Below are 18,105 nucleotides of genomic sequence, written 5' to 3'. Positions count from 1 at the left end.
CAGTGCCAAAAACACAGCAATGACAGACACTGGGACTGCAGGGAAAGGAATGAGACCCATGGATCCCTGGAGGGTGTTTTTGGATAGGTCAGGGAGAGGGCAGGGGGTGGGAAGCGGTGCGTTTAAGGTTGCGGTTGGGTTGGAAGGAAGATGGGGTTCAATCTTGGGAGGGGGGGGTGGGAGGCTCGATGGTGATAAAAGGCAGCCCCTGAAGAGCAAAGAATCCCTCCTACCCATCCTTTAGAAAAATATTGGGCTTCCCATTCCTACCTGACTGTCCGCACCAAATGGTTTATGGCCTGGGCAGTGTATTGTTGCTTGGTAACAAGTCTAATTGGCCATTGATTATTGAATGCAGTGGATGAGCTGCCAATTTTAGTACTGGCCCACCCCCATATTATAGTGATGTGCTCAGGGGTGGGTGATAAGGTGGTGGGATGGGCACCCACAATATGTTATGTGCCCCCTGCCCCCCACCTTGCATATATCTGGCAGAGGAATGTAAAATACCACCCAATATTAATTAATCACAAAGACATCAAACAAACAACTGTTAATGCATTTCTTCACAAGCTTAACCTTTGAAACATAGAAAGTTTGAGCTTGTTCTGCCATTCATTTTGATCATGGTTGTTCATCAAATTCAATATCCTGACCTCCCCCTTCCGTCACTGAGTACAGTGATCAATTTTAACCACTAAACTCAATCTGACTTTGGATTGATCATTGCATAAACTCCGGACATTCTCTCTTCGATCATCTTCCATCGGGAAAAAGATACAGAAGTCTGAGGTCACGTACCAATCGACTCAAAAACAGCTTCTTCCCTCCTGCTAACACACCTTTGAATGGACCTACCTCGCATTAGGTTGATCTTTCTCTACACCCTAGATATGGCTGTAACACTACGTTCTGCACTCTCTTGTTTTCTTCTCTATGAACGGTATGCTTTGTTTGTTCAGCACGCAAGAAACAATACTTTTCACTGTACATTAATACATGTGACAATACTAAAACAAATCAAATTAAATCAAAAAAGCCCCACCACCAGATCTCAAACTCGCAGGAGGTATCTTAATCCCCAGTGGCGATTGTGGCCATTAAAGGATAAGTGAGCAGAAAGTAAGAACTCAATTCGGAATTCCAAACCGGGCGTAATCGACTGACATTAACTTGGGCTGTGGTTCGATAAAAATAAATAAGGAGTAAGATGAGAAGATTGTGTGCAATGGAGTACTGCATTCCCAGTTAAACCACTCTGTGCATGACATCTTCTTGCCAGTAAAAGCAAGCTCAGAAAGTCACAAATAAACTGATCTCTGCAAATCTTCAAGATTGCAGTCGGTGCTTAGTTATATCAGGCAATGCCGATGCACTGCCCGTGTTACCCAGCACTGCTTCAGTTACGCGAACCACCATGCAGGGATTCAATTGTTTTCTCTGGGGCCCAGATCTTTTGGCTTCTCTTGGTCACCAGTTTGGGTTCATTGGGTTTCTTTCTATCCCCATTTCCATTTGGCAGCACGGTGGCACTGTGGTTAGCACTGCTGCTTCACAGCGGCAGGGACCCGGGTTCGATTCCCGGCTTGGGTCACCGAATATGTGGAGTTTGTACATTCTCCCCGTATCTGCATGGGTTTCCTCCGCGTCCAAAGATGTGCGGATTAGGTGCATTGGCCATGCTAAACTGCCCCTTGGTGTCCCAGAGTGTGGAGGTTAGGGGGATTAGCAGGGTAAATGCGCAGAGTTATGCATAAGGCCTGTGTGAGATGCTCTATCAGAGAGTTGGTGCAACCTCTGTGGGCCAAATAGCACTGAATGGTTTCTGTGATTCTCTCCCTGTATTTGGTTGATGAATGCTGTCCTGCTAGTGACACCCATAAATTAATCGTATAAAGAAGAACAAAACAAAATATGCTGGAAATACTCAGCAGGTCAGGCAGCACCTGTGGAGGGAAAAGCAGAGTTAATATTTCACTACATGTCTTTTCATCAGAACATTACAGAATCATTGAATCCCTACAGTGCAGAAGGAGGCCATTTGACCCAATCAAGTCTGCACCAATCACAATCCCACCCAGGCCTAATCCCGTAACCCCTCATATTTACCCTGCTAATCACCCCGGCACTAAGGAATAATTTAGCACGGCCAATCAACTTAATCTACACATCTTTGGGCTGTGGGAGGAAACCGGAGCATCTGGAGGAAACCCACGCAGACACGGGGAGAATGTGCAGGCTCCACACAGACAGTGACCTGAGGCTGGAATCGAATCCGGGTCCCTGGCGCTGTGAGGCAGCAGTGCTAACCACTGTGCCACCCACAACCCGAAACGTCTGGTGGGATTTTCCTTCCTGTGGCGGTGGAACACTAATGACCGGTGGTGGGATCGGCCGCTGTCTACAGGGCTTCCCGTCATTCGCACTCTCCCCCCCCGCAACGCCGGTGAATGGTGGCGGGGGCTCGCCGACAGCTGGACTGGATGATCCCGCTGGCAGGAACGGCTGGAAAATCCTGCCCTCTGTTTCTCTCACCACAGAAGCTGCCTGACCTGCTGAGATTTTCCAGTAATTTTTGCTTTAATTTCTGATTTCCAGCATCCGCAGAATTCCGTTTCGTCACCGGTGGTGGCAGTCCTTCAAAATCAAAGGTGATGTCGGGTTTGCTGTATCTTCAGGTGACTGAGGGAGCCCTTACACATGGGGGCATGTTGTTAGGCAGGGGAGTGGAATTCACAAACCTGGATTAGCTTCCTTCTCCTTCCTCTTCCACAGTCAGTCCATTCACCATGGTTAACCCATCGAATCTACACCTCTTGGGACACGAAAGGGCCATTTACCACAGCCAATCCACTGACCTGCACATTCCTTAGAGTGCGGGAGAAAACTGGAGCACTCGGAGGAAACCTCCACAGACACGGGGAGAACGTGCAAACTCCACACAGACAGTGACCCGAGGTTGGAATCGAACTTGGATCCCTGGCACTGTGAGGCAGCAGTGCTGACCACTGTGCCGCCCATGTCAGTGGTATTAATGACTCTGCTTTAGTGCTGCCTTGAGTCTGTCTTTGTGCCTCTTCCTTGTATTAATAAAATGAATGACTTTGCCTGTACGGTGGAACCAAGCTGAACTAAAGGGAGAAGCCAGGAGACGCAAGACAGAAACCAGGGCTGGAGAGTTAAATCCAGAGGAAGGGGTTGGCAGTCAAAAGGGCCAAGTAATAAGAATGAAGTTATACTATACAGAGGTTTCATCTACATATCCCCCCCTCCCCAGTTCCACTACGCTCCTTGACCAGCGCTGTGAAAAGTCCTGCCGCACATCTGGCCTTGACAACATACCCCTTAGTTACCTTGTCTAGTCCAAATCCATTGATTCAAGCTTAAGATTATTAATATGCTGGCTTCCACTGCTGTTCCATAGAATCATAGAAGGAGGCCATTCAGCCCTTCAAGTCTGCACTGGCAACGATCCCACACAGGCCCTATCCCTATAGCCACCCCCACACCCTGCTAATCCCCCAGATATCACCCTAACATTAAGGAGTAATTTAGCCTGGCCAATCCACCTAATCCGCACATTTTTGGACCGTGGGAGGAAACCGGAGCACCCAGAGGAAACCCATGCAGACACAAGGAAAATGTGCCAACTCTACACAGACAGGGACACAAGCTGAGAATGGAACCTGGGTCCCTGGCACTGTGAGGCAGTAGCGTTAACCACTGTACCACCATGCCACCCTTTGTGGGACAGGGAGGCCTTATTTCAATGACCTTTTGACCAGAATAAGTAATCAAAAACGTTAAAGCCAAGCAATTTGACTCATTAACCCGAGTGTTTTTCTCCATCTGAATGACCTCATTCAACCCCACTCTCCTAATTGTTGCTGTTCGTATTCCTGTTCTTGGTAATTGGTAAATGTTTTAATGGATTCTGCTTCAGCGATGCTTTGTGAGGGGCAGTTCTACGTTAGAAGTATCATTTGTATGAAACAATGAGGTTCTAGTCTCATTACTATTGGTGAAGATATAGATCACTATTTAACTTACCATAACCTTTCATAAGACAATTTTTAACCTGCTTACCTCAACTCATTTTTTAAGCCTTCACAACAGTAACCCTTTGCCCCCATGGTAATATTTATTATATCTACTCCATTGATTTTCTAATGGTCCTGCAGGAATGCGAACTCAGCTTTACACGGTACTCCATCTGTGGCAAAGTCCTGTGTAAGTTCAACGGTGACTTTGTTGCTTTTCTATTCTGTCTCATTCTAGATATAAAAGTGACAGTGCTGTTTGCTGGGCAGCCTCCCCAGAGGGTGAACCCTCTGCCCAGGCCACAGGTTGAATACCAACGGTGACCGGATGCAGCCTATCGGTGATCTCAATGGCCCAAGGTACAGAAACTAGGAGCAGGAGTAGGCCATTTGGCCCCTTGAGCCTGCTCCGCCATTCAATATGATCATGGCCGATCTTCTATCTCAATACCGTACTCTCCCCATATCTCCTGACACGAGGCGTTGGCGATGAGGAGAGGTCGAATAAACTAGGATTCTTTTCACTGGAAAGGCGGAGGCGAGACCTGACAGAGGTCTACAAAATTATGAGAGGCATGGACAGGGTGGATAGTCAGAGGCTTTTCCCCCAGGGTGGAAGTGTCACTTACAAGGGGGAGCAGGTTCAAGGTGAGAGAGGGGAAAGTTTAAGGGATGTGTGCGGGGGAAGTTTTTGACGCAGAGAGTGGTGGGTGCCTGGAACACGTTGCCAGAGGAGATGGTGGAAGCCGGCACATTAGCAACATTTAAGAGGCATCTGGATGGGTACAGGAATAGGGAGGGAATAGAGGGATACGGACTGGGTATCGCTCTATTCCCTCCCTCTATATGTACCCATCCAGATGCCTCTTGAATGTTGCTATTTTTCAGTTTGTTTAGGGCATTATGATTGGGATGGGCCTGGAGGGCTGAAGGGCCTGTTTCTGCACTGTACTTTTCTTCATTCTTTGACATGGGAGTGAGGCAAGAGGAGGGGCCTACGTCTTTACTGTGCAGCCTATGGCCTGATCACATGACCCCTTTTCCAGGCCTCCAACCTCGCCTGGGCAGAGCTGGGAGCTTTAAACTAATGTGCTGCTATTTAAGGCTTATTGTATGGTATCGGTCGTGCTTATACCATAACCATTGCATTTCAAAGTCATTAACTGAGCTTGAATTCTTGCAGTGATTAGGTGCCTTATCAATTCAAATTTTACTAACAGTAACGATCGTCTTCTCATTGTTATTGTTGGTCATCTGTGGGAATATGGCCCAACTGTGCTGACAGGGATGTAAGAGTGACTTACCAATGCTGCTTCAGTACATTGCCCAGAATCGGAGTACAGTGCATCATCCTTCAGTATCACAAATATTGCACGCAAAATGAAAGAGAGAAATAGATTCAGGTGGATGTAGTTCCGAGTGCAACGCAGTTTTCTGTATGTAGGGAGAAAAAAAGTGGAAAAGAATCAGTCCATCTGAGTTTTCGTTCTCATAGAATCCCTACAATACAGAAGGCCCATCGAGTCTGCACCGACAACAATCCCACCCAGGCCCTATTCCTCTTACCCCACGCATCTGCCCTACTATCCCCCCGATACTTGGGTCAATTTAGCATCGCAAATCCATCTAACCCGTGCATCTTTAGACTATGGAAGGAAAGCGGAGCACCCGGAAGAAACCCACACAGCCTCAGGGAGAAAGTGCAAACTCCACACTGACAGTGACCTGAGGCCAGTATTAAATCTGGGACCCTGGCGCTGTGAGGCAGCAGTGCAAACAACCGAGACGTGGGCATTGCTGGCTGGGCCAGTATTTATTGCCTGTCCCCAACTGGTCTTGAACTGAGTGGCACGCTCAGCCATTTCAGAGGGCATTTTAAGAGTTAACCATGTTGCTGTGGATCTGGAGTCACGTGTCGGCCAGACCACGTAAGGACGGCAGATTTCCTCTCGTAAAGGACATTGGTGAACCAGATGGGTTTTCACAACAATTGTTTCATGGCCATCATTAGACTTTTAATTCCAGAGTTCTTTGAATACAAATTCCAAGGCAGGATTCGAACCTGGTTCCCCAGTGCATAACCCTGGCTCTCTGGATTAATTAGTTCAGTGACAATACCACTATGCTTCCCCCCAGGGCTATGTTCCTCTCACCTTGATTTTCCAATTGGCATTCATTTTATATTGGTACTGTTGGTGCTAAAATAAATTCCATTAAAATAAAGCAATCTTTTGTCCAAAAATGTTTTATACCTTAGAGGATGATATGAGAACTAAACTGTCATATTTTGTGCTACTGGATGAATAGCTCTTGTCTGTAACATTGAATATTGTTGCTTTGTGTTAGTGGTAACTTGGACATTCAGCATCAAGTTTGCTTTAAACCTACTCAGCCACACACTATCATGCATGAATGAGGCAGTTCCAAGCCTGGCTCTGAGATGACCATCTGTCTTTGACTTCCCAACCTGTGGGTAAATATACGATAACTGATTTGCTAAGGGTGGCATGATTGCACCGTGGTTAGCACTGCTGCCTCACAGCGGTTCAGGTCACTGATTGTATGTTCTCCCCATGTCTGCATGGGTTTCCTCTGGATGCTCCGTTTTCCTCCCACACTCCAAAGATGAGCAAGTTAGATGGATTGGCCATAATAAGTTATCCCTCAGTGTCCCAAGATGCGTAGGTTGGGTGGATTAGCTGTGGTAAATGTGTGGGGTTAGTGGGATAGGGCAGGGGAAAGGGCCTGGGTCAGACACTCCGGGCCCAATTTTACCATCACATTGGAGAAGTCAGGCGTGAGTAACGGATATAAACCGGCCTCTGCGCCGGGTCCCCCTTTACCAGGGGCCGAAAATGGTTGCGATCGGGACTGCACACGAAACGGGGTGCGACGGCCATTGAAATGCCTTTGAATGCATTTAAATTGATTTAATGGGCCGCATGCCCAACTTTACCAGCACTTCCCTCTTTACCACCGCGTTCACCAATCCGGGATTGGCGCGAAACAGACAAGCTTCACATAAGTTCGATCAGTGAGAGTTAGTGAGGGGGTCTGTCGTCTCTCTGCTTGAGATCGGTGCGGGGGGGGGGAGCGGGGGAGTGTCCACTGCCACTCTGCCTGAGATCAGGGGGGAGGGGTGTCCGCTGCCACTCTGCCTGAGATGAGTGAAGGGAGAATTGGGAGGGGGAGGGGCCCATGTTCGGTCTAGGTGATGGGTGGGCTGGAGGGGTTAAGGGGGGTCAGCCATGTTGTTGGGGGGAGGGGGGGTAATGTCTGTGGGGATCAGGGGGAGGTATTATCCGGCCGGGAGTGATGTGGCCGGGAAGAACATTCTATCGTTTTTGTTTCTGCGGATACGCGGTTGGAGGCGCCGATCGGAACTGCAGGATTTTGGGGGCGTTGAGCCCCACCCCACAGTCTTCTGCAGCGCGAATCGGAATCGCTGATAATTTTTCAGGCAGACTGCGTATGGGAGCACCTCAGAACGGGTCTGAAAATTGGATCTGAAACATTCCCAGTTTCAAGTCTGCCCAGCATCTAGAATCAAAATGGTACAACAGGGCCCTCTGTCAAAAGAGTCTGTACAAACTCGATGGGGCTAACAGCCTCCTTCTGTACTGCTGGAATTCTCTGTCAGCAGATATAAACCGAAAATATTAATGGCCACAATAGTTAATGTTAATAGTTAATTCTTATGTTCTTATGAACACTTGAGGCTTGTGTATGACATTCCTCTGTATATTACTTTAATAGGAATATTAGCTTGGTTACGTTTATGAGTCACAACAGGGCATTGGAATGTACAGGACCAGAAGAGACTGTAGCCCATTTATTCAGCCCCAAAAATGAATACTTCTCAATCAATAAAGAAAGATCTTGCATTTGAATGACGTGGTCAGAAAATCTGCCCAATCTCTCAGCAACTACCCTGTCAAACCCTGTCAGAGTCTTACATGGGACGGCACGGTAGCACAGTGGTTAGCACTGCTGCTTCACAGCTCCAGGGTCCTGGGTTTGATTCCCGGCTCGGGTCACTGTCTGTGTGGAGTTTGCACATTCTCCTCGTGTCTGCGTGGGTTTCCTCCCACAGTCCAAAGACGTGCAGGGTTAGGTTGATTGGTCAACCTAATTGACCAATTAGTATCCAGGGATGTGTAGGTTAGAGGGATTAGTGGGTATAATATGTAGGGATATGGGGGCAGGGCCTGGGTGGGATTGTGTTCCATGCAGACTCGAAGGGCCTTTTTCTGCACTGTAGGGTTCTCTGATTCCAAGATTGCCTTTCATTCTTTTAAACACCAAGGAGCAAAGGCCCAAGCTGCTGTGTAACGTAACCACTCACTGTATTAAAAAGTCTTTCCTCTTGACATTGTTTTGCCAATCACCTCCATTCAGTGTCCTCGAGTTACTGAGACTTCGGAATGTGCCAGAACAACCTACAACCAATTAAGCTAACATCGGAAACATGATTGCCATTATGCACAGAACAAGCTGCCCAAACAGCATCGTGAGAGGTCACCTCGGTGATGTTTGATTGATGGGTAACGTTCGCTCAGGCACCATGGAGAACTCCCCATAATGCCATGGAGTTCTTCAAACCCATCGAGGTTTAGCATCCCATTCAAAGATGTCCTTCCTCTCAGGTGAACATGCAAGACCGCACAACACAATTCAATAAAAAACAGGGAAGATCTCCCTGATATAAAACACCAGATCAGCCTCAGCTGGGGTGCTGCCTGTAGTTCTGGGTACCACACTTTGGGAAGGATGTCAAGGTATCGGTGGGTGACCTGTGGCCTAGGGGCCACATGCAGTCCGTCTGGGTTTTGACTGTGGCCCACGAGACATTTTGTTGACTGATGTCGATGTGTGGGGTTGCCACCTTCCATCGATTTCACTGTATTTTTCCTACTGGTATGTTTGAACTGACACACATGTAAAGCAAGGACAGGTATGGTACATGTTGATTGCACATGAGCCTGGCTGTGAGAGCCATGTGCTCCCTCTGCATCCAAAGCATAAATATTATTTTGTTTTTACCGTTTGAACAAAGAACAAAGAACAACATAGCACAGGAAACAGGCCCTTCGGCCCAACAAACCCTTGCCGCCCATTTTAACACTCAGTGAGCGCCTCATTCTAATCCTTCTTCTACCTATGACTTTTGTCTACATCTCGTGGACTCCATAATGAAGGTGTGCAAATTTAGAGAATTATATGTGTGCCAGATTAAGGGAGGTCTAATTTAGGGACAATTTGTTCACATCAATCAGCCTAAAAGCACGTTTTTGGGGTGTGGGAGGAAACCGGAGCACCCGGAGAAAACCCACGCAAGCACGGGGAGAATGTGCAAACTCCCACAGACACCGACCCAAGCCGGAGATCCGACCCAAGTCCACGTATCTGCACAGCAAACAGTGATCGTCTACCGGCTGCTGTCGGTGGGGGTGGAGGCAAATTCGTTAGGGTCTTTGAAGAGACTTCTGGATGAGTACATGGGACTTAATAGGATTGAGGGATATAAGTAAGCCTAGTAGGTAGGGATATGATCGGCGCAACTTGTGGGCTGGAGGGCCTGTTTGTGCTGTAGTTTTTCTGTGATTCTGTGATATGAATGATGAAGCATTTTGCACAACCTGTTATGAAATATTCGGTGAGTATTTAATCTTATTCCTGGGAACATGCCTGATTCCAACCTTGTGGAGATGAAGGAGGGTACTTATGTAGCCCATTCATTAGCCTAGGATCCCATCGCCGCATTATTAAACAGAAAAGATTCACGAGCATGGTCCCAGGGCTGAGCAACTTCCGTTATGAATATGGATTGGAGAATTTGGGAATGTTTTCCTTGGAGAAGAGAATACTGAGAGGAGATGTGATAGAAGTGTTGATAATCACGAAAGGTCTAGCCGGAGGAGATGGGGAGAAGCTGTTCCCATTGATAGCAGGTCACTAACTCGAGGACACCGAATGGGGGTGATTGGCAAAACAACGTCAAGAGGAAAGACTTTTTAATACAGTGAGCGGTTATATTACACAGCAGCTTGAGCCTTTGCACCTTGGTGTTTAAAAGAATGAAAAACAATCTTACTGAAACATGTAAGATTTTGACAGGGAAGTTGCTGACAAATTGGGGTGGGATTTTCCGATCACATTCGCCCCAAAGCCGTTAAATTCCTGTGAAATCTGGAGTAAATGCTGCTGGTTTTTCCAGTGGGAGTTTCAGAATGAATCCCCCACACTCTGTGCACTGCAGAGTGCCTCAGCGTGAATCACGCTGAAGATCAGTGGACAGAGACCATTCCCGTTGGAGAGGCCGGCAGCATAGAGCTGAGCAGGCCACAGCGCCTGCGCCCGTCTGTCATTGCGGAGATCGACGTATATGCAGTGCCTGCCTCCCGATTGCTGATCAACCCCCTGACCCCTGCATTGTAGGCCCTCCACCCCAAAACGGCCCAATCACTGACCCTTCCCATGCCAGCCTCGACCACCAGCGACCCCCCCGCCCCCCCTACGTCAACCCCAATCTCCCACTACACCTCCCCCACCCCCCGCAGTGCCGATCCTCTCCCCGGAGTCCCGAACCCCCTCCTGCAGTGCTAAACCCCACCACTTCAGCCCCGACCCCAACAGCCAGCTGCCCCCGCACTCCAGTGACCAACCCTGATCACTGGCCTTTTTCCCCTCTGTCACTCAGCCCAAGTGCAGAGTGGCAGCAGGAGCTCCTACACCACCCGCCACAGGTCGCCCCCTGGAGGCCGTACCCCAATCAGGTCCGGCCCCTATTAGGCTTGGCCCACTTGGCATTGCTTTGTGCCTGGTGGGCAGTCCCAAGGTGCTCCCTGGGCATTGGCTCATAGACCCTTGGGCAGTGCCAGAGAGTCCAGGCTGGCACTGCCAAGGTGCCATGCCCAGGGGGCACAACCCCAGCACACGACCCTCTGGGGGGCTCCGACTGGACCTCACTCCACTCCAGCGGGATTTGGCCGAAAATGGGGAAGTATAGTAATCCCTGCTGGAGTGAAACACTCCTGGCTGTGGGGGAGGTGCGAGTGCGCCTGGAGACTTCAGTCCAGGACCCGCTAATCATATTCAAATAGTATTTAAATTGACATTTAAATAATTTATGCGGCTTCCCGCCGATTTCCATCGTGGATGTGACACCGCTGGAAACCCAGGGCTGGGAGATGCTATCGGGGCAGGATGAAGCTGTCGTTTTCCTGTATCTAACTTATGGGCAGGATGGAAGTCTCTGCTTCCTTAGTTTGAGGGGAAAATTCAGTCAATTTTCTATTGCTTCCATGGCTTTGCTGATGACTGTAATGCTGGACCATGTTAAATGTTAGATCAGCTAAAGTGACTGCATCTCTTTCAGCTTTAGGCTTAACTAATTCAATATCTACTGATGTGATTTATCATTGTCACATGCATGAGCGTACAGTGAAAAGTATTGTTTCTTACATGGGAGACAGACTGAGCATACCATTCATAGAGAAAGAAAGGAGAGAGCACAGAATATAGTGTTTCAGTTTTAGCTAGGGTGTAGAGAAAAATGAACTTACTATAAGGGAGGTCCATTCAAAAGTCTGATGGCTGCAGGGGAGAAGGTGCTCTTGAGTCATAGAGACATAGAGTTTACAGCATGGACAGTTTCGGCCCAAATTGCTCCTTTTTTTAACCACTAACCCAATTGCCTGCGTTTGGCCCATATCCCATCGTACCCATGTAACTGTCTAAATGCTTTTTAAAAGACATATTTGTCCTATTGTCGCTATATTATTGCCTCTGGCAGCTTGTTCCAGATTCTCACCACCCTCTGTGTGAAAAAAATTGCCCCTCTGGACCCTTTTGTATCTCTCCCTTCTCACCTTAAGCCTATGCCCTCTAGTTTTAGACTCCCCTGCCTTTGGGAAAAGATATTGACTATCTAGCTGATCTGTGCCCCTCATTATTTTATAGACCTCTGTAAGATCACCCCTCAGCCTCCTACACTCCAGAGGAAAAAGCCCCAGTCTATCCAACCTCTCCTTATAACTCAAATTAGCAAGTCCTAGTAGCTTCCTAGTCAGTCCTTTCTGAACTCTTTCTAGTTTAATAAATCCTGTTAAAGCAAGGTTTAACAGGATCTTAAAACCTGTTTTGAATTTCTTCTGTTACTGTTACACTCATGTACCTCACTGGATCGGACTCTGTGAGGCTACATTGCATGAGAAATAGGAGAGAGCCAGTCAACATGTCTGCCATTGAATAGGATTGTGGCTGAGTTCATTCTGTTAACTCCATTTGCCTGCATTCTGTACATAAACGTCACTTAGCAGCAGATAAGAATAATAGAATCAGAGACAGCTTAATTGCAGTAATCACTGCGATTCCAAATTATCCACTTAATATTCAATATTGCTTTAATGGATTCATTAGAAAGGAAAATGTATAATTTCAACCACTATCTTTAATGTGGCTGTTTAATACATCCTCCTATCATAATCACACAGTAATCTTTGCCCTCTGTATGAATATTGATGAGTCATTAGTGTAGGGAAATAGTTCTTCCCAGTATCTGTAGGCTTCATTACTCTCGACTATTTTACAGTTGCTAAAATATTATGTGTAAGTCAAGTAGAGTCATAGCATCCCCACAGTGCCAAAGGAGGTCATTCAGCCCATCGAGTCTGTACTGACAACAATCCCACCCAGGCCCCATTCTCATAACCCTCATTAATCCTGCGAATGCCCCTGACATGTGGCCAATTTAGCACGGCCAATCAACCTAACCCTCACATCTTTGGAGTATGGGGGGAAATTGGAACACCCGGAGGAAACCCACGTGGACACAGGGAGAATGTGCAGACTCTACACAGACAGTTGCCCAAGACTGGAAGTGAACCTGAGTTCCTGGCGCTCTGAGGTAGCAATGCTAACCAACTGCACCACCGTTCCGCCCTGTAACAGCTATTATTTTTATAACACCCACCTTGATGACGTGGGGTGACTATGGCTGGAATTCTCCAGCTGTTTACGCACCACCGCACCCCCACCCCCCCCACCCCCAACAACCCCCCCAAATCTCCACCTACTGTAGCCGGACTGGAGAATCCCATCAGCGGGCAAGATCGGAGAATCTGTCCCGTATATGCTTCATTACTAAAACGGGAAATAAAAGCTTTGACTTACAACTTATAGAACATTTGGTAGCCACGATGGCTCAGTGGTTAGCACTGCTGCCTCACAACACCAGGGACGCGGGTTCAATCCCAGCCTTGGGTCACTATCTGTGTGGAGTCTGCACATTCTCCCCATGTTTGCGTGGGTTTCCCCCGGGTGCACCAGTTTCCTCCAACGGTCCAAAGACGTGCAAGTTAGGCCATGCTAAATTGACTCTTAGTGTCCCAAGATTGTTCAATTATAGGGATTATCTTTGGTAAATGTGTGGGGTGATGTGGAGATGCTGGCGTTGGACTGGGGTAGAAACTGGAAGAAGTCTCACAACACCAGCTTAAAGTCCAACAGGTTGTGGGGTTGCAGGGATGGTGAGGGGGAGGGCTCTCACTCAGACAGTCGGTGCAGACTGGATGGACTGAATGGTCCCTTCTGCACTTTAGGGATTCGATGTAATTTAGTTCTGTTTAAAATCTTGGCACCAAGGCAACTTGCCTTCCCTTTCCTTAAAGGAAATCAGTATCTCGATCGTAACAAACTCACAACCTGTCCCAGCGCGATAGGAACTGAAAGGGCAGAGAATTGATCTGAGTGACACACACAGGAGTTCATTTAATTATATTAAGTGCTGAAATAGTTTTGTAGGCGTCTGCAGTGAGAACAAACTGCAGAAGTGATGAGGGGGAACATTTTTGAATAGTGAGAGGTAAATCTGATTATGTGACTCAGTGGAAGATGGAGCAGAAGTCTAATTCATTGTTAAGTGCAGTGTTGCCTGGGCCCTGGGCTCTGGAATTTCCTTCTTAGTCCTCTCTGCATAACAAAGGGTTCATGATGTGGGTTTGCCGGCGTTGGACTGGTGTAAACACAGTAAAAAGTCTGACAACACCAGGTTTTAGTCCAACCGATTTATTTGATAATAGGCTCACAAGCTTTCGGGGTTAGCCCCTTCGTCAGGTGAATGGAGAGTTCTGGCCTCAGATAGAGCATATAAAGCACAGACAGTTTAGAGATTACTGATTAGAATGCGAATCCTTACACCAACGTAAGGATTCGCATTCTAATCGGTAATCTGTAAACTGTCTGTGCTTTATATGCTCTGTCTGAGGCCAGAACTCTCCATTCACCTGACAAAGGGACTAACCCCGAAAGCTTGTGAGTCTATTATCAAATAAATCGGTTGGACTAAAACCTGGTGTTGTCAGACTTTTTACTGTAACGAAGGGTTAACAGATGAACTATGCTGATGTCGGACGTAAGCCATGATGCACTACTGACATCAGTCAGTCATGGGTTAGGCTTGTGCGAGAGAGGCTGGAATGCCGAGCTCGGGAGCAAAATGTTTACTCTGTACCCTGTTTGGAAGTGATGCCAATAAACAAGTGTTAAACAGACAGCAGAGTGTGCCTCCAGTCTGTCAAAGAGCCAAGCATCAGCCCGGAGCCCACAGATAGACGAACCATCTGAGAATACTCTCTACCTCTCCTTCTGGCCCCAATTAAAGAGCTTTGGCACTCTTACATATTAAAGGTACTATATAATCAACAACAAAGATCAAAGTACAGTACAGGAGCAGGCCCTTTGGCCCTCCCAGCCTGTGCCAATCATGATGCCTAACTAAACTAAACAAAAACCTGCCTCCTTTACTCGGTCCATATCCGTCTATTCCCTCCCTATTCAAATAAGAACATAAACATAAGAACATAAGAAATAGGAGCAGGAGTAGGCCATCCAGCCCTTCGAGCCTGCCCCGCCATAAATGTTGCTAATGTGCCTGCTTCCAACGCCTCCTCTGGCAGCACATTCCAGGCACCCAACACTCTCTGCATGAGAAACTCCCCCCACACATCTCCCTTAATCTTTCCCCCTCTCACCTTGAACCTGTGTCCCCCTGTAATTGACACTTCCACCCTGGGAAAGAGCCTCTGATTAACCACCCCGACGATGCCTCACAAAATTTTGTAGACCTCTATCAGGTCTCCCCTCCAGCCTCTGTCTTTCCAGTGAAAACAATCCTGGTTTATCCAACTTCTCCTCATCGTCAACACCCTCGAGACCAGGCAACATCCTGGTGAACCTTCGGTGTGCTCTCTCCAAAGCTCCCACATCCTTCTGGTAGTGTGGCAACCAGAACTGCACGCAATATTGCAAACGCAGCCTAACCAAGGTTTTATATAGCTGTAACACGGGCCGTGATTCTTCCATTGTGACCCGTAACTTTTCCGACAGGTTGGGATGGGAGATGCGCATCGCTGGCCTTGTACCGGGATTTGCGCATGTGCTGGGAACGCAAGTGCATCTCCCTGAGCAGGCGAACAGTCGCCAGTCAGACCACACTGGAAATCGTCGGGAAGACAGGTAACTAATTTGAATCTTTTTTAAATCTGTTTTAGATGGATTTTAAATATGTTTAGCAGTTCATTATTGGGATCTTTCAGGTCCCGATTGAATCTCCCACCCCGCCAGGGTTACTTCATTCTGGCAGGGTTTAGAGTAACTCCCAACATTCGGGGATTTAGCAGGAGACCCTGCTGGAATGAAGGGGGCCAATCGGAGTCCTCCGGGGGTTGGGAGGTAGGTGGGGGGGGGGTGCCCCCTGGGTGTTGGTACCCTGGCAGTACCAGCCTGTGCCCCCAGCACTGCCTAAGGGACAAAGTGCCCATGCCCGGGGTGCTCATTGGGCATCAGGCAGTGCCAAGGGGACAGGGCCTATTGTAGATGGGGCCTAGGGGTGATCGGTGCGAGTGGGGGGTCCTGTTGCCATTCTGCAGACAAGATCGGCCTGGGCTGGAGGGCGGGCAGCGACTGGGGGTGGGTGGTCTGCCGGGAGGACGTCTGACCCCCGGGGGGGGGGGGGGGGGGGGGGGAGTGGGGTGTGGTTCTGCCGGGGCGAGGGGGGTGGGGGTATCCACGGCTAGGAAGTGGGGCCTGGGCATTGAGGCACTCTGGGACAGGGGAGGCCTGGGAATTGTTGTGCGGGTCACGATCGGGCCAGCCAAAGGGGAGACTGACAGATGGGGGCCAATGCGCACGCACAGAGTTCCAGAACTCCAGAGCGAATAGGCCCCACCCCTCCTGGGTTTTTAATGAGATTCACAACTGGGCCCTCTGCAGCGCGCAGAGTATGGAGATTTAGGTGAGAAGCTGAACTGACAAAACAGTCGGGATTTACAACAGTTTTCCCGCCAATTCTAATGTAAAATAATAATGTTTTTTTTCTCTTTTCATTCACAGGTTTTAAGTCGGTCCACCTCGTGTCCAACGAGGGGCATACACGCGATGGATCGTACTGGGGCTGCTCTTGGTTGTTCGAGATTGGCCTAGTGCTTCATGTCGTTAGTGTGTGCCTAAACTGGACAAGATACTGGGCAAGACGACAGCTCAGTGACTATCGCTGATTGCTGTGCAGACACATGGATTTGGGCCGGTGTCTGTGGGAGTTTGCGCATTCTCCCCGTGCTTGCGTGGGTTTTCTCCGGGTGCTCCGGTTTCCTCCCACACCCCAAAGATGTGCTGTTAGGCTGATTGGCAGGAATAAATTGTCCCTAAATTAGTTTCCCTCAATGTGGATGGCCATAAAACATTAGATAGGGGTCGTGGGTGGAGGGGGGGACTGGTGGTGTTGAGATGGCGGCGCGGGCTCGTTGGGCCGAAGGGCCTGTTTCCCGGGCTGATTTTGTTCTTTGTTCTTTGTTAATTCAGCACTTTTGGGAGAATCGCTTGTAGTCACTGTCCTGGCTGAAGAAGGCAAGCAGCCAAATGCCTTCTTAATCACCTTGGCCATCTGTGTTGGCACTTTTAGGGCACTGTGCACCGGCACGCTCTGTTGCAAGTTATTATTATTTAAATAGCATCATGGGAATTTGTGACAAAGTAGCAATTTAATTTGAAAGTACAGGATAAAGGGAAATGGTATATTAATTATGTCAGATGGAATTTCGTTCCTTCCTCCCATGGCAGGCTTGTTGACTGTGATAGGGGAGGGGGGATTTGTGGTGGGTGGGGCCCTTCCCATCTTCCAACCACAGACCTAATTAAGACCTTGATGGGAAGGTGTTCTCGCCCCACTGCTAATGGAGGCTCTTAAATAGGCAGTTCATGCACTAGGGGTTTCATCCCATCACTGGCGGGCATCTCACCATTCAGGAAGCCCAGAAAGTAAAGCTGGACACATTTACTTGTGGTCACAGAAGGGTGGTCCCTTCTTGTCAGACGCTCAGTGTTTGAGAGTAAGCATTGTGATGGGGTTGGGGCTGCTGAGAGCCACTCCCTGCCTTTGCTGTTAACCTCTACCCCGTGACCACCTCCTACCTTCACTCACCTAAGCCCACGATGACCCTGAGCTGGGGGCGGGGGAGGGGGCACACCCAGCAGCAGCCATTGCTCCCCAAGGGCATTACCAACCAGTGAAGAGCTGCCATCCTCTGACTGGCCAACATCTCCCGACAAGTGGGACTTGAACCCTTTAGAGTCCTCCATTCCAGGGCTAGGTCTGCTGTTGTCCAACGAGGCACTCGATTGGTACTAAATGTGGCTGTCCATTCCAAATAGCAGCAACACAAGGCTCTCACTGGCTCTCCAACTGGTGGGTGAGACTATCCTCACCTCCATTAAAAACCCAGTGAAGACAATGGTCAGACTTGTCAATAGGCTGACTACATGGATCCCATTACCCCTGTGGGGAATGACTAGAATCTGCAGATTGGCTGCACACAGCGAGGTTATATTGCTTACTGTGCTAACAATGTTTTTCCGCAGTTGACAGAGAGATGCCTGAGCAGGGATTAAACCTTGTTCAATACGCTGAGAATTTTGAGTTACTCTCTATCACAAGACTGCGTTAAGGAGGATGAGGACTCAACTCCTGTGCAGTGTCTGACCTTCTTCTGCTCACTCCTTCCAATAG

General features: G+C 48.4%; 1 protein-coding gene across 1 annotated transcript in view; it reads right to left on the bottom strand.

The window, feature by feature from the left end:
* Positions 1-18,105, bottom strand: part of vipr2 (vasoactive intestinal peptide receptor 2) — a 163,745-nt gene that overhangs the window by 35,642 nt on the left and 109,998 nt on the right. The window contains exon 6 of the mRNA XM_080217467.1: positions 5,345-5,474. Within this exon, the coding sequence (XP_080073593.1) occupies positions 5,345-5,474 (130 nt within the window). The remainder of the gene's footprint in view (positions 1-5,344; positions 5,475-18,105) is intronic.

This window comes from Carcharhinus amblyrhynchos, chromosome 2 (assembly GCF_965287045.1).
Source record: "Carcharhinus amblyrhynchos chromosome 2, sCarAmb.v2.hapA, whole genome shotgun sequence".
Lineage (NCBI taxonomy): Eukaryota > Metazoa > Chordata > Chondrichthyes > Carcharhiniformes > Carcharhinidae > Carcharhinus > Carcharhinus amblyrhynchos.
The sequence above is the reverse complement of the archived record's forward strand: the minus strand, read 5'-3'. Positions and strand labels throughout refer to the sequence as shown.